This window comes from Artemia sp. Qi Xiang Cuo, chromosome 6 (genome assembly GCF_049724085.1).
Source record: "Artemia sp. Qi Xiang Cuo chromosome 6, ASM4972408v1, whole genome shotgun sequence".
In the NCBI taxonomy this organism is placed as follows: domain Eukaryota; kingdom Metazoa; phylum Arthropoda; class Branchiopoda; order Anostraca; family Artemiidae; genus Artemia; species Artemia sp. Qi Xiang Cuo.
This window is the reverse complement of record NC_142799.1, coordinates 35424790-35440769: the sequence shown is the minus strand read 5'-3', so window position 1 is coordinate 35440769 and position 15980 is coordinate 35424790. Positions and strand designations below refer to the sequence as shown.

General features: G+C 33.5%; 1 protein-coding gene across 2 annotated transcripts in view; it reads right to left on the bottom strand.

Annotated features, from left to right (window-relative positions):
- Positions 1-9137: 9137 nt before the first annotated feature.
- Positions 9138-15980, bottom strand: part of LOC148951166 (uncharacterized) — a 91770-nt gene continuing 84927 nt past the window's right edge. For both annotated transcript variants that reach the window (XM_089090691.1, XM_089090690.1), the window contains exon 5: positions 9138-10493. In XM_089090691.1, coding sequence (XP_088946817.1) covers positions 10385-10493 — 109 coding nt within the window. In that variant the 3' untranslated portion in view covers positions 9138-10384. The remainder of the gene's footprint in view (positions 10494-15980) is intronic.

Here is a 15980-nt window from a genome sequence, read left to right as displayed (position 1 = left end):
AATGCAACCTTGCAGCATGCCTGAAGTTGTTTCAAGCTGTTTGGCCTTCCTACGATTTTATAGGAGAACAAAATTAATTTTGCAAGCGTCGTATGAACAATTTTGCTCGAAGATTGATATAGATAACAATAACAAAAAATATTGTTCAAAGTTGAAGTTTGTTGCTAAATACTTCAGCTTCAATTTGGTAATTATCATGGTTGCAGCAGTAGCTGAAGCATGGTAAAGAACAGACCACGGTCCATAGAAGCCGGAATTTAAAAGATGGGTCTTTAAAGAATCTGTCTAGTAATGAATATTTCTTACGTAACACTATTTTGAAAATAGTAATTTTTCATTGAAATTTACAATATTTTTTAGAACTGACATGAAATTCCAAAAAAGACCAATAAACCCAAAAACGACGTTCAAATGAAGTACAGATAAAAGTACACCACTGAAATCACTATTATCAAAAATCCTTAACTAGAGGCATAGAGTCGTCTTTCTTGACAACAAGGAAATTCACAATTTTTGTATGAACAGCACTGACAAGGCCGTATCAAGGGGAGGGGGGTTACTAGGTTTGACACAGCCCTCCCTCCGCTCCGATATTTTTGTCCGAATCGTAAAAAAATGCTTATAGACACATTTTTTTTTTTTGTATCCCAACCCCCCCCCCCCCCCAATAAGACAAAAATCCTTTATACGACCTTGAGCATTGATGTCTCTGTTTTAGATCCCAGAACCTACAGCTATATTGGGTAGTATTTAATCTAGAGTTATTGACATATTTTGTCCATGACCAATTGATGACATGACCAACTTCCCCTACATCCTATGATGTAAATATATTTGTGATTATGTAAACATTGGACAATGATCCCAAAAATCTTTGAATCTCTTTCCAGCTAATATTTAAACAAATGTGTAAGATAAGTCCTCTAATTTTAGGCATGACGACACAAGACCATTTTAGCAATTACTGAAATCTGCCTTGATGTCAGACATTGATAACAAAGCTGAAAAATATCTTCAAAACTGCGCGGTTATATTTATCAATTCCACTTTAACACCATCTAGTTTTCAATGAATATTTTACATTTAGCTCAACTAATTTTCTATATAATTAATATATTTAACTAAATTCTTACCAATCAATTCATTTTTAAGAAAAAAATTAGACATCTAAAAACTGAGATTAGCACTGCTGGTATAGAGGTATAAACGCCAAAATTCAAGTCAAAACATACGCTATCAACTAATATTCCAGTTTTTGTTAGTAAATCAATAACATTTTAGCTTCTGAAGTTTTTAAAGTATTCAGGCTCTTTGATACACCAGCAGGGTTGCGATTTGTAGCACGAAGTGCTATTTTAGCACTATTTTACTACTTGTAGTACTGCACCACGTGCTCAAGGTAGCCAACTGTATCACGCTATTTTTGTGATATTGTAGCACCATTAGTCAATTTTTTGACTGTAGCACCGAAAATCGCTGTGTAGCACGTAAATCTGGGAAATTGTAGCACTTTAGGAACTGGGCATGGTGACAACGCTGTGCACCAGGCTTGTCCTTCATTTATTAAAGCAATTATCCTCAAAACACGAGTTATTACATTTGGAAGTGACTATTTCGAAAAATTTTATGAATAGTATCTACTCTAGTGCTCCCATGAACAAAAACCGAACAGAGATTCGGCTTGATCGAAGTTGGTGTGTACAAACTGGAGCATCTTAATTTTATATGGATTACTAACATCGACCAAAAAATGTAGCACGGTACTGCTGTAAGCAAGTACAAGTAGACAAAATCTAGTTTAAGATCAAAGCAATAAACCAGACGAGTGAGAGTCATAATCTACCTTCTTCTGGGAAGCACCCAACTTTCATGCAATTATAATCTTTAATTTATCCACATAGTTCCCAACTTGAATACCTTCCCAAGACCCTTCAGTATAATCCTCTTTATTCTGATCATTCTTCGTCTAACTCCTGAAACTACAACGAAGTTCGAATTCCTTTTACTCAGATTACTTAAATGGATGAATGTGGTATATATTGAATACATTCATGATTATGATGGAGCTTGTACATTCTGCGCTGCTAAACTTTGTGCAGTCGAATTTTCATGAAGGAGTGGATAATGAAATTATTGCCAAATACGCTGCTGACTTATTTGGTGACAAGTCTATTGTAATAGCTAAAACTGCCTATGGTCTCGAGTGTTTGTGGGCGACCGTGTGCCTCGACGGCAAGGTGATCTAGCTAATTACCGTCACATAAAGGATATAATTGAGACCTTTCAGAAATGCGAGTGTGATGATTTCATTTTGCCTACTTACGTGATTATTTTGCCTACCAAGGTTTCTGTCATTCCAGCCGTTGCTATAATTGCTATAATTGCCAATCGCCTAATCACCTGAAGTCCTCTTGTAATAACCCTAAATGTTGCTCCCGCTGTGCAGAAGAGCATGAATCGTCGCGCGATTCCCCGTGCCAGGCTACCCCTAAATGCGCTAATTGTCATGGCAATCATGTTTCATTTTCTCTAAAATGCAGAATCCTTCGTAATGCTGTAGCTAAACGTTCTAGTCAGCTAAGAAAATGACTATTAAAATCGAATTTTCTATATGCTCATTCAACATTAACGGAACGAAGGATAAGGATGATTCTTTGAACCAGAAACTATCTAATTTCGACATTTTGTTTCTACAAGAACATCTTTTGCCTTGGTGAGTGTGAACTCCCTTCGCAGGAGTAAAGAACACTTGGTTTTCGCTAGTAGTGCCCGAAAAACTTCCGGGAGACCTTCAGGCGGGCTGGCATGCCTATTAAAACATAAACTAGTCCCACTATCACCTGTGTGTTATCGTGAATGTGATTATTTCATTGCAATCCGTTTTGCTAATCTAGTTCTTATTAATGTATACCTCCCTTGCGAACAAAGATTCTTTTCCTTTCTAACAAAGTATACTAAAGCATGTGCAACACCAAAGACCCTTCTGGTTAGTGTTGAGAGTAATGGATTAGATTGGATTCTTTTAGGCGATATGAACTGTGATAAAAATCTACCTCAACACGGACTGATTTATTTATGGATTCGCTATCTAATGGCTATAGGGTTTTGGATTTAGATGCATCCCATTCATACATGCATAATAGCGGTTCGTTGTCTGATATTGATCACTGTGTTGTTTCTTCTGGTGTTTCCATTAGCGATATTCACATTGACCAGGATGAACGTGATTATGACCATCTGCCCCTTTCAGCCAGAGTCACCATCAATACGACTCGGGCTGAACAGACCTTATGTACTAATTACAAAAAGTGGATAACCAAGAGAGACTGGAATAAAGCGGACTGGCCTCTATATCTATGAACCCTTGCTCTTCTTTTATCTACGATTAAAGTTCCATTTAATTTACTCTGTACTAGTGTTATATACCCACAAGCTCGAAGCCAGATTGTCTCCTGCCTGAAAAAAAATGAAGAAGTGGCTGTCCCGCTTTGTCGTTTTAAGCTTAAGACTAGAGGTTCAATATGGAAATCTGACCCTGATTTAAAAATTGTGAAAAATCGTGCAAAATTGTGGCTTAGAATTTGGGTAGCGTGTGGCCTCCCTTTAAGGGGTCACCTTTTTGACATTAAACAGAAAACAAAGTTGGAGTTTAAACGTTATCTTCGCAAAGTAAGGTACAATGGGGTGGAATTTCCGAAGACCTCTAGTCAGTGGAAACAAGTGATTAATGTTGCGAAATTCGATTCACCTCCTAATGCCGATCGGATCCCTAAGGCCTCTTGGATTAATCATTATAATAAGATTTTTAATGTTATGAATTATGCGGTTCACTCTCAGTTTGTTAGCCTCTATTCTTATGCATTACCTGCGAAAATTTACCAAGGCCATATGCCTCCCGTTTCTGCTGACCGTGTGATTCGTTGTTTTAAGCATTTAAAATCTAAATTTGTTGATATTGATGGTGTTAGTGTTGTTCACCTTCATATTGATTCGAAAGAATTGATTTATCATTTGCAGTTATTATTTCAAATTTGTCTATGTACGTCTTTGGTGCCTGATTCTTTTTTGTGCGGGAGTGTCACTTTAATTCTTAAACGTGGAAAAGATCCGACTAATTGAGCATCATATAGACCTATTACGGTAACCTGTTCGCTAAGCAAAGTTTGTGAATGTGTCCTGCTTCCTGAAATTCTTCCAAAAGTTGATTATGTGTCCAATCAATTTGGGTTTAAACCAAATATAGGATGCCAACATGCGCATCGAATTCTTTTCTTCTTTTTCAATTCAAGCACAAAAAGATGGATCTGAAGTTCATTTGTGTATGTTAGATATTTCAAAAGGTTTTGACTCGGCTTATCACATCCAACAATGGTATTCTCTCCAACTCGGAGTGAATTCCTCTGTTATATGTATCAATCGTTTTTAGTATGCAAATTGATATGTTTAACTTTGGTCAAGAGAGGTTTTTTTTGGCAATATTACTATTCGGTCTGGACTTACGCAGGGAGGGGTTCTGTCCCCATACCTTTTTAATGCTTGTTTATACCCTGTGCTTTCTTGTATTTTCCCGTCGTGTTTTACGGGTCTAACTAATTTATCTTATATTGCTTATGCAGATGATTTATTACTTATTAGCCGTTCAAAATTCACCCTAGCTAAGTCTACCCAGTTTGTTTCTAAGCTTTTTGAAAAAATTGGCCTCGTGCTTAATGCTGAAAAATGTGAGTATTTAGTTTTCAATGCTAAAAACCCGAGTAGTGATTTGAGTTGTAGTTCTTTTTCAGTTAAGCCGACTCCTGCGTTGCGTTGGCTCGGGATTAGTATCTGCTCTTCTATTTCAGCTATCCGTGCTAGTGCACTTGCAGATATTAAGAATAAGCTTAAAGCAGGTTATGCTAAAATTGTCCTAAATCGCGGCCGACATTCTCGTAAGGTATTGGCTAAACTCTATCCTACATACTGCAACAATTCCATTCTTTTTCTATCTGGTTTGTGCCAATTTTTTTTATACTAGTGATAGGCAAGATATATACCAGTTTTGTATTTCCGTTATTTTAAATATCTTTTCTGTTTGCCTTGTTGGTATAGAAACCGTAAGATTATTCGAATGTTTAATGCAACTGATATGTTGACTTCATATAATAAGTTGGACTCCAAGTTAAAAGATGAGACCTGCAAGCAGTTGGGTCCTTTTCATCCTCTTGTGCGATTGTTCTGATTTGCATTTTTAGTTCTTTATATTGATATTGTTTTGCATGTGTTTTGTATGTCTTTACCTTTTATTTTCTTTGGTTACTCCACTTTTTATAATGTTAGTGGGTCAAAAATAAATTATTATTATTATTCCGTAATATCTGATTTTAATCCTTTAATTTTGCGTCACATTGTATCTGGGATACACTTCCCGAGTCAGCTCATAGGTGTCCCTCATACAGTTTAGATACGAACAGTAACAACATCTTTGGGCTTTGATCATTCTTTTCTTCTTTCGTTCGCGCCTTATTTTTTTTAGTCTCTGTATATTAAGTTTTTATAAAGTGCAAATAGTTGTGCTTTTTCTGTTCTCAGTTGTTTTACCAGGCCATGGAGCCTTGCGGGAGATACCAAATTATTTTATTTGTAGTATGAGTTGATAATTTCATTGACTGAAAAAAAATTGTCTCATCACATATTTCCTTCATATTGCTCTTGTCCATGAAACAGTATTTTCGACAGTAAAGTCGAGAACAAGCGTCGTTTAAAAAGGCAGCCTTAAAGACGGATTCAATATATTTTTTATAAATTATTATTATTAATAATTTATAGCTGTCCGACAAATGCTGCTCAGAAGCCCTTAAAAAACATTCACCCCAAAAGATACTTTTTTAAACACCCGCCTCAGAGAAAACTAAACTGTTCCAAGATAGTAGACTGATCTGGCATTGAAATATTATATTTTCAAAGCAATTCCGATATAGCATAAGTCACGAACAATACAATAGCTTTGTACTTAAAATAAGGGAAAATAGCCAACTACCCAATAGAAAATTGACTAAAAATTCAGAAATTTGAAAGGGATAAAAACACACAAAAAAGAGCAATAAAATACGCATCGTCTACGAAACCAGTCACCGAAACTAAAAGCAATTCGTATACCTATGGAGACAAGTAGAACCTTACGGGTCATTAAAGCAATATTTAGTGATGTAAAACAACAAACTAAAGCAAGTCTCAGGAAATTCGGGGGGGGGGGCAGCATTTCTGACAGTAATACTTTTGGCCCTCGATCAAATAGTTCCGATTCTATCGTATTAATAGCTACTAAACCACTGATGTACCGAAACTATTTTTGCAAAGAATATTAATAAAAAAGGCTAATAGACTTTTTGTTAATCAGTTAAAAACTTTTTTTGTTAATCGGTGATTTTAAGTTTTATTCTTTCTTAATTTCTTTGAGCATATGAAGTTAAAAGTTGATGAAGTGCCCTGACAGCAAAACCTAGAAAATTCAAAAGGGAGCGTTCAACCGTTTTCTATTTACGCTTTTTCTGAGAAACAAAAATTAAAAATATATTATACTATCGCTTGTCCGAAGTTTTGGCTGAGAAATTTGATTCCCATTTAATTTTTCTCAGAAAGGTGTTTAAAAATCTTACCGAAGTTAAGAAAAAATCATGTATTTATACATTGTAAATACAATATGTATTTATACAGTAAATATACCTTTTGCAAGTATGTCATTTATGATGGTGTTAGAGCTTTTTATATTTTTCGAATGTTTCTCTTGAGAATTTATGTTCTATATATATATATATATATATATAGGCCTATATATATATATATATATATATATATATATATATATATATATATATATATATATATATATATATATATACATAATTATAATAATAAGAAAAAAACAAAACAGCCTAGGCAAAAATCGCCGCTGATCTAATCTATTACGTTTAAAAACTTCTCCATTTTCTGAAAAAAAGAGAAAATAACTTATCTTTCAATCTTCTGATTAGCTGAATTGTAGATGACAGAGTTCTAGCTAGCCACAAGTATGCTTTTGGTAGCAGATCTTTTATTTTAGCAGAATTTACTTTCATTTCAACAGAACTTAAAATAAAGCAGAAGTCATATTAACTAACAATGATCAAACTTTAAAGAACAAATATAACACAATCAGTATACTTCTTAAAAATCTGCAACCTCTACTACCAACGTTAATGCTGATAGGAAAACATTTGATAATAGCTATGACTGAAATAAGGGAAATTTCAGGGTCATGCCAATGATTCATATATACTAATTCCCTTTCCAAACTAAATTTAGAAAGAGAAGGAAAGAAAGGAGCAAGCTAGCATCAGTAAACAAACAAATACAAACATATTAAAAGGAATGCTTTCATCTTCAAATGTGCTAAGAACTAAAAATGAAAGAAAGGAGAAAGAGAAGGAAAGAAAGGAGCAAGCTAGCATCAGTAAACAAACAAATACAAACATATTAAAAGGAATGCTTTCATCTTCAAATGTGCTAAGAACTAAAAATGAAAGAAAGGAGAAAGAGAAGGAAAGAAAGGAGCAAGCTAGCATCAGTAAACAAACAAATACAAACATATTAAAAGGAATGCTTTCATCTTCAAATGTGCTAAGAACTAAAAATGAAAGCACGGGACAGTTATGCCATAATAATTATCTTCGAAAAGTTATAAAAAATCATGACCCACAATATTATTTTCAGTCTTAAAAATATAGATAGTTCCTAGTTGTTAGAAATAACAAATTCAAAATTTCAATTGTTCATAGTAGTAAAAAAAAGAAAGAAAAACTTTTAGCACATTTGAAGATAAAAGCATTTTCTTTCTAATTAACTAAATATTTTTATCATACCCTTTTTAGTTTTTGATAATTCTTGTAATTCCTCAAAAGTGATCATTCTATTTTTCTTTTATGTAATTTTATACGAAAAGCTTGATTTCTTATACAAAACTGTTTTTTATATAGTTAATATGAAATATTCAAACATTAATTATTCAATATTATTTCCTTTCCAAAAACGATGCAGCGAATTTGATCAACTCTAAGCATTGAAAAATACATTATTTTAGGATAAAACAGGACTTTCTTTAACAAAAACTCTCTATAAGCGTTCCTCAAAACCCATTTGGTTTAGAGGCAAGTTCAAAATCTATATTTTTAGAATTAAAAGTTTAATCGATCCTTTGCTACCATGAAAACTAACTTTGAACAGTTAGTTTTGACTGCCTGCACTAATGAATGCAATATTTATTTTTCACCAGTCTAAATTTAAAAAATATGGGCCGATTGCTATCGGCAGGTCTTCTGCTGGTTTAGAGGCAAGTTCAAAATCTATATTTTTAGAATTAAAAGTTTAATCGATCCTTTGCTACCATGAAAACTAACTTTGAACAGTTAGTTTTGACTGCCTGCACTAATGAATGCAATATTTATTTTTCACCAGTCTAAATTTAAAAAATATGGGCCGATTGCTATCGGCAGGTCTTCTCCATTTTTTGATTTCTTATTTTTGATGCACTAAAAAGTAGAGAAGATTAAATATTTCACTGTTTCATACTTTATAAAGGCTTTATAAATAAAAATAATAACAATAATAAATGATAAAATAAATAAATATAATATTTATATATTTATATCATTTATAATTATATTTATATTATATTATTTATTTATATTATTTATATGTTATAAATAATGTATATGATAATAATAATATAAATATTATATAATAATATAATAAAATAATATAATAATAATATAAATAATATTATTTATATTATATTTTTATATATAATATAAAAATATAATAATAAAAATAATAAAAAAAAGATTGCACAAAATATTAAAAAAACCACGATAAGCTTGAACAAAGATAGAGTTTCAATTTAATCGAGTTTTCCGAAAATAAAGGATTGATCAGTGGCAACAGAAGTGTTTTTCAATGGGTTTTCTATTATCACGAGAAAAAAGAAATAAAACATTAAAAGGTGCCTGCACGATGCATAGGAGAGCAGATTTCTATATATCCGAAACAACTGCTATATGTTTAAACATTAAAGATATCTGAGTAACAAACTTTAAAAGCTAGCAGAAACAAGAGACAGAAAAAACAACAATATAAAAGCTATATAAAAACATTATAAAATTACAAAAGCAGAAACACAACTTCAATAGCAAAATCAATATTTCAACATACAATCACAACATTCGAGATTCATAATAAAATAAAAAAGAAAACAAAAAATAACATCCAGCATAAAATACGAATACAGCCAATTCTCGGTTCTTAAACATTTTTTTTTTCTAGTGCGTTTTCAAACATTACCCTTAAAGATAAATAGCCTCAAAATTACCCTTAAAGAGAGAAACACGTTCAAGACACAATTTATTTCATTGGCAATTCAAAAAAGAGACCTTTTGCAGAATAAATTTGGAGGATTCAGTGTTACACTGGGTCAAGTTCCTTTTCTGACATTTTCAAAGCATCAATATCCCAACATAATATAAACTTAACATATTAACAAGGGGAATAATAAAATTATTCCCCTTGTTCCAGAACAAGAATTTCCAGTTCCAGAACATTTGCATTTTTTTAAAGTCTTTATGAAGACTTTAATTTGATATTTCACTGTCAATAACAAAAATTAATGAAAACAAATGCAGTTTAATTAATCATTGATGTAAATAAAGTCGAAATGGATTTGTTTATTGCTCACAATACAGACCCGACTAATTATAATACTTGCCACTTTAGGTGTATTCAGGAATTTAGCACGAGAGGAGAATAAACGAGGAGGGGAAGGAAGTACCCTAAGTTTCAGATCCCAAAGGGGCAATGTCCAATAAGTTTGTAGTTTTCAACTAGTTTCATTCAACTTTGTCAAAGAAAATAAGTTGAAAAATGGTTATAGAAGTATGAAACTGGGCTTATGCTCATCTCAAATGAGCCAAAATCACGATTTTGAGGATTCCTTTTGTCCAAAAGTCAAGTAAACAATTAAAACTAACAAAATATCAATATTTTTGGAGTGCTTTGGCACTTTTTGCTAGCATGAGGGTGTGATAACAAAAAGATGGGGAAAGATTTTACATAGCTACAACCAAACATAATTGTTGCTTAACCTTAGGGGTCTGTATCCTATTAGTACTAGACCTTCCATTAAATGTTTCAAACGACACTCACAAACAGCCCAGATATTTTTATGTACTAGATTTCGTACATGTTTCTTTCTTTAAAATTTTCGGCAATTCATAAAATTAGGCACATAATCCGAGTAAGGCACTATCACATTTCAATGGCCCAAAGGTTTTGCACTTAGGAAGTTAAAGACACAGTTTCACTGGGGATCAAAAATTATTTATGACTTTGACATGGGTATGACCGGACTTTGCGTAGGTGTTAACTCAAGATTTGTCCATCCAGATACTTTATTTTCTTCACATTTTGGTTTCAGGTTGAAATCGTACCTAAAAAGGAGAAAAACATAAAAAACCGAAGACCTAAAGTAAAAGTTCTGTAAGTGAAGACTTTAGTCTTCACTTACGAAAGAAGCTCAAAGCCACCGGAGGTCAACACAGCCGTGTACAATCTGTCCTCCAACTCACTCTATTCAAAGCATCGCCAGTTACTCCCTCCATAATGTTTCAATTTACTTTAAATCCTTTATTTTGGCCTCTTTCCAGGTCATTCGAGAACAACCTCATTTTCGTTTAGCCCCAGAAAAGTGGCTAAAAATCACAATATAATCCTTCATCGGTAAACATACCCCCCCCCCATCTTAACTTCTTATTCATTATAGTCCCAGAAGGTGGGACAAAACCATTTTTTTGGTATAACTTACTCTTTTTTTTTATAGTCATTCAAACGAGTCCCTAAAACTATTCTTAGACAATTCTTCTGGAAAACCTCTATTATTTCAGGCGTGATTGGAAAGCTTTAAGACTAGGCTTATAATTTAAAACTAGCAGTGGTTACAGAACATTGTGATAGATCTCCTTCAAAGAAGCCTCCTGCTGAATAGACAGGCCGATTTCAACGGCGTTTCCACTTTTGGAAGCAATCCTGAAAATTGTGTTCCATAAGGGCACAAAGACCTCCCGGCGTATTTGCTTGGATGTCGTCAATTGAGTCAAGTTTTTTTTTTTTTTTTTCATGACAAATTTAACTGAAAAGGCATGTAGAAGTCAGCAGAGCCCAAATCAGGGGAGTATTTTGGTGGCAGAGGGTAAAAAAAAAAAAAAAAAAAAAAATTTCGAACGACGTCAAAATTTCTGGATCAAGAGGGTACACGTGCGTTGTCGCTTCAAAGGAACTAATTTCTCCCTTTCAAGAGGGTAGGGCTTTTTGGCCAAATATCTTCAAACAAGATATGAAGACCCCTTTGTAGCATTCCGGGTTGACTGTCTACCCGGGTTGACAATGTTGACTGTCAGTCGCACGATACCCGTTAAATCAAAAAAAAAAAAAAACCACCAACATTATCATAACGTTCAGCCGACTTTGCGATGCTTCCTTCGGCCGTGATGGAACAGCGCAAGTAATTCAAGGTCCATTTCGGATCAATTATACAGTTGTCGGGATTCAAGTCGGTGTTGTTTCTGCTTAAAACTAGGTCTTCAATCACCCCCCCATCCTTTGTTTCTCAAAAGTCTACAGTCCGAGCACGGCAAACCGTTCCCAGTAAAAAAAGAACAAAAAAATAACAACATGTTTTTCCAGTTTTTCATTCAATTTGCACTTAAAATCCACCACGACGTAGACACGCCCGCACCCTAACGGTTGCTACACTTTGCTGGACAGATATGTATCGATGCTCACTTCAAAACGTTACGAAGAAACACCAAGATATGATTTCCATGCTAAGGGGCAATTACATATATTCTTCCTGAACAGTGGAGTCAATAGTCTTAAAATGATCCCATCAAAAATATAATATAACTGAAATTCTAGTTATACCATTATATTAGAAAAAAAAATGTGTCTTGCCTTAGTTTCAACTACCAAGCAGACTATGTCCTATCTAAACTTGACGGGTGTTGAGGAGGGCGATAATTCTCCTTTAATATTCTCGTATTCTAAAACTTATTTAAATTACACCAAGATAAAAGTCTTCACAAATGAAAGGGCTTAACATCAAACATATAGCTGAAAATACAGGGTGGGATCAAACACCATGCACATCACCTTGATGTTTTATGAAATAAAAAAAAAACAATTGAGGGGGAACATTGGGAGGAGAAAACAAGGAAAGGCACATGTCAAACCCTAGGAATGACATCTTCACAGGAACAAAGAACTTGTATTTATAGAACGTTTGCAAATTATCATTCATTGCCAAACGAACTAGTAAATTATCATTACATCATTCATAAAGTAAATAATCAACTCGCGTCAGATATATATTACTCCTAAGTTAATATATCCCATCATTTGAACCCACAAAATTATTTGAGATCAACCAATTTTCGCAGTAACGAATGTAATGAAGTAATGAAAGGGGTAAAAGACAAAATAGGTTCTTTTTCTATCATTAGAATTATCAAACTAGTTATAATATTATTTTTTGTGCCAATACACAATGTTTTTTTTTGTGAGTAATGTTTTAACCTTTTTATTCGGTTTTCTTTGGATTTAGAGCTTAATTGAATCGTATGTCTTCTCTCCCATTTACAGGCCAAGGAACCTCTGAGGAACTAGCAGCAGATATTCATTGCATGCTTTCTTAATTACGAATAAATCTTATCTACCTATCTATCTATATAGGAAGTAACAACACAGGTAGCGCTACTGATGACAACATGACTGTAACTATCAAGGTGGAACAATGTTTCAGTTTGTTTGAGGTACTAAACAGACTGGCCAACTGTCGATTATAATTCAGTGGCACCATTTTAATAATAACTACTAAAAAGTTGATGAGCACAGAATTTTCCCAAAGTCAGACTGACAACTTTATTCATTACATCTTGAAAATACCAATAATAGGCAACGGATCAAACAAATAAAACAACAACAAAATTGGGCTTTGAAATGGCAATGTAAATGGTTTTCCGTAATTATCCCTTTCGACTTGATTATTTTCAAGCGTATTCACAGACACTCACTAGACCCTGTCAACTTCCTTCCAGTACTTACCAGTATTCTGTTTCGAGAGCCTCAAATAGAGCGTGGTTTGACCAGCTGTTTATATTCTAATTTTTGCCCGCTTTAAAATATGAAAAGACAATAAGCGTTCCCGTATGAACTTGCTACACGGAGATCAGACATTACTGAGAAAATACACCCCAAAGTTCAAACTATTTCTTGATTGTGGAATAGTTAGGCATGGTTGGAATTTCTTCATAAAAAAAACAACAACAACAGCAACAACTAATCTTTCGACGATTGTTGTATAGCAAAGTCTTCAGTTCTTTCTGAAAATTATACGCAAGCATAGTACGTACGCAAAAGCCTCGAACGTTACCGATGGCTAAAATTTGACTTTCAGAAGAAGGTGAATCATCTATGAAAAAGGTGTTATTAAATAGCCAATAAAATGGGTACTTTTGTAAGTTTTACGATTTAGATAAAACACTGCCCTCTCCCACCAGGTTTACAGAAATGCAGCAGGCAAATATAACAATAACGTTTTATAAGAATTATTGAGGGATAGATGGCCATAATGTGTTATAGTTTACTGTAATGATTTAATTTACACCCCATGTCAGCTCAGCGGTGCTGACACATTGATTCCACAGTCCTGACAAATAGTGGTAGCATTATAAACATGTGATTGCAAGTACAACCACCCCCCCCCCCTATATTATTTTTTCACGGACGTGTTGTTTTTTCCGCGAAATTCTTGGAAAAGTAGCGAAAGGACAGTTTTAACACTTTGGCTAACATAACTGGCTAGTTAAGACATATATTTACACACTTATTGCAAAGCTACAGCACCGATATTTGCACTTAGGCGCAAACTAGCTAAGACTGGAAAGCGAATTTAAGTCAGCGGTGGAAGCAGAGTTTGGCTACTGCCAACGTGATTTTATGTAACAGATTGACCTTCCATTATTGTTTACATGGCTTAATAGTGAAAATTTTTCTTCTTCCTACAGTTAGCGTATAGGCCTTCAATTAGGAGTTCTTCCGCCTCCAACAAAATGGTCGGCAACCCTCAAACACACATCAAAGTTTTCGCAGGAAACTAAACTACGAACTCGAAAATTGTTATTTTCAACACTGATTGGGAGTTCTGTGTCAAATATTTTCCCTCTTCCTGCACGCTGTGCTTTGGTACCGCTACCTCATCTCGTCTACTAAACTGGCATTTGCTCGACAATTAAAGAAACAAGTGCTCGAGTTTCTTCTGTACTATCGCATAAAAGACAATTTAGACTAGCATGTTTCTTCCATAAGAACTCTTACTGTTGACATTTCAGTACTAAAGTTGCCCTCAAGTTTCAATTATTTCAAAAACAAGAGCCAATAAAAAGCGACGTGTCCCCTATGTGATCTTTTTCCCTAGCCTCGTCGTATGGAACAAAAGGTCGTAAAAACCGGAGGTTTTAGAGCACTGATTTCAGTATACAAATTTAATATTAAAACACAATGAGTACTGTCTTAAAAATGGTGTTTGATTTCTACCAAAACTTATACTAAAGTTTTTCTGAGATATCTAACTACAAATCTTGGAATAAACGTGCAATATTGTAGCTCAATATCAAGGGTATTAACTACATATTTCAGAAATAGTATTTGATTTTCATTAGAATTGTTATTTATGGATTTCCGAGACTGTCGATTACTAATCCGAGACTGATATTGAAACTTAGACGTCCAAAATCAAAACAAACTAAGAGATTATCCCAAAAATAGCAGCAACGGCATGTCCTTCTAAGCTCCAAATCACACTATTCGTGTGATTGGAGGATCAAAGGTTGGGACTTTGGTCCCATTGCCCCTGCTTGCTTTACACATATAAACATTTTGTACCATTTTCACGTTATGGTCAATCAGAAATTATTTAGGGTATGGTCCTCAATGATTTTGTTAATCTTTAACAATCATTAGAAGTATGACTGTCTTAGATCAAAACATATTTGTACATTTTTCTTTAATGAATTAACATACACAGTACACTATTTTATAAATGGCATTTGTTTTTCACCAAAAATGGCCTTTAAGGGTTCATAAGGTCATCTATCAAAAGTATGAGGGTGATCTTCCAATGGAGAAGCAATAAAACAGTAAATTGATCAATATTCCACTATAGAAGTACAAAATTGCACATTTAACAAATGGGGTTTGGTTTCTGAAGATTAGGTTTATTTCAAACCATAAGTTGTGTTTGACAAATTGTTTCTCAGCTTTTTGTTTACAAATACGAGGTTAATAGAGTAATTTAGAAATCCACGATCAAAAAGTATTAAGCAAAACTTCTCAAGTTTGATTTTCATCCCAATTAGTAAATAAGGATTTTTTAAAACTACCATTGGTAAACATTTTTGACATCAAACTTTTGTGACAATTCATTAAGTTTAAATTCTTTAAAAAACATATTTTTTCACTATTTTTTCATTTTAAATCCATTCGCTTCAATACATAGAAAAAAGCAATGGGCTAAAAACACTTTCAATCTAAGCATTCTATTTAGTTTTCAGGAAGGAGCAATACACTCCTTTGGGGGGTTTGAGGGGCGACAACACTTTCTTTGTTTGTGGTAATTTTTTTTTTGTTTGACTTGAATATTAATTATATTTTTGTTTATTTTAAGTTGAATTTCTTCATTCATATTTACTCTTGCTTGTTTTAGAATCAATCTCTTACATAAGCTAATTTTTTCTTGTTTTAAGAATTCAATTTGCTCTTTATTTTTCATTTGAAATCATTATTGTTTTTTTTTTTATAAATTTAAGGAAGAAGATAATTATGCTCCATATTACAAGATATTCATTCCAAGATGGCTAACCCAC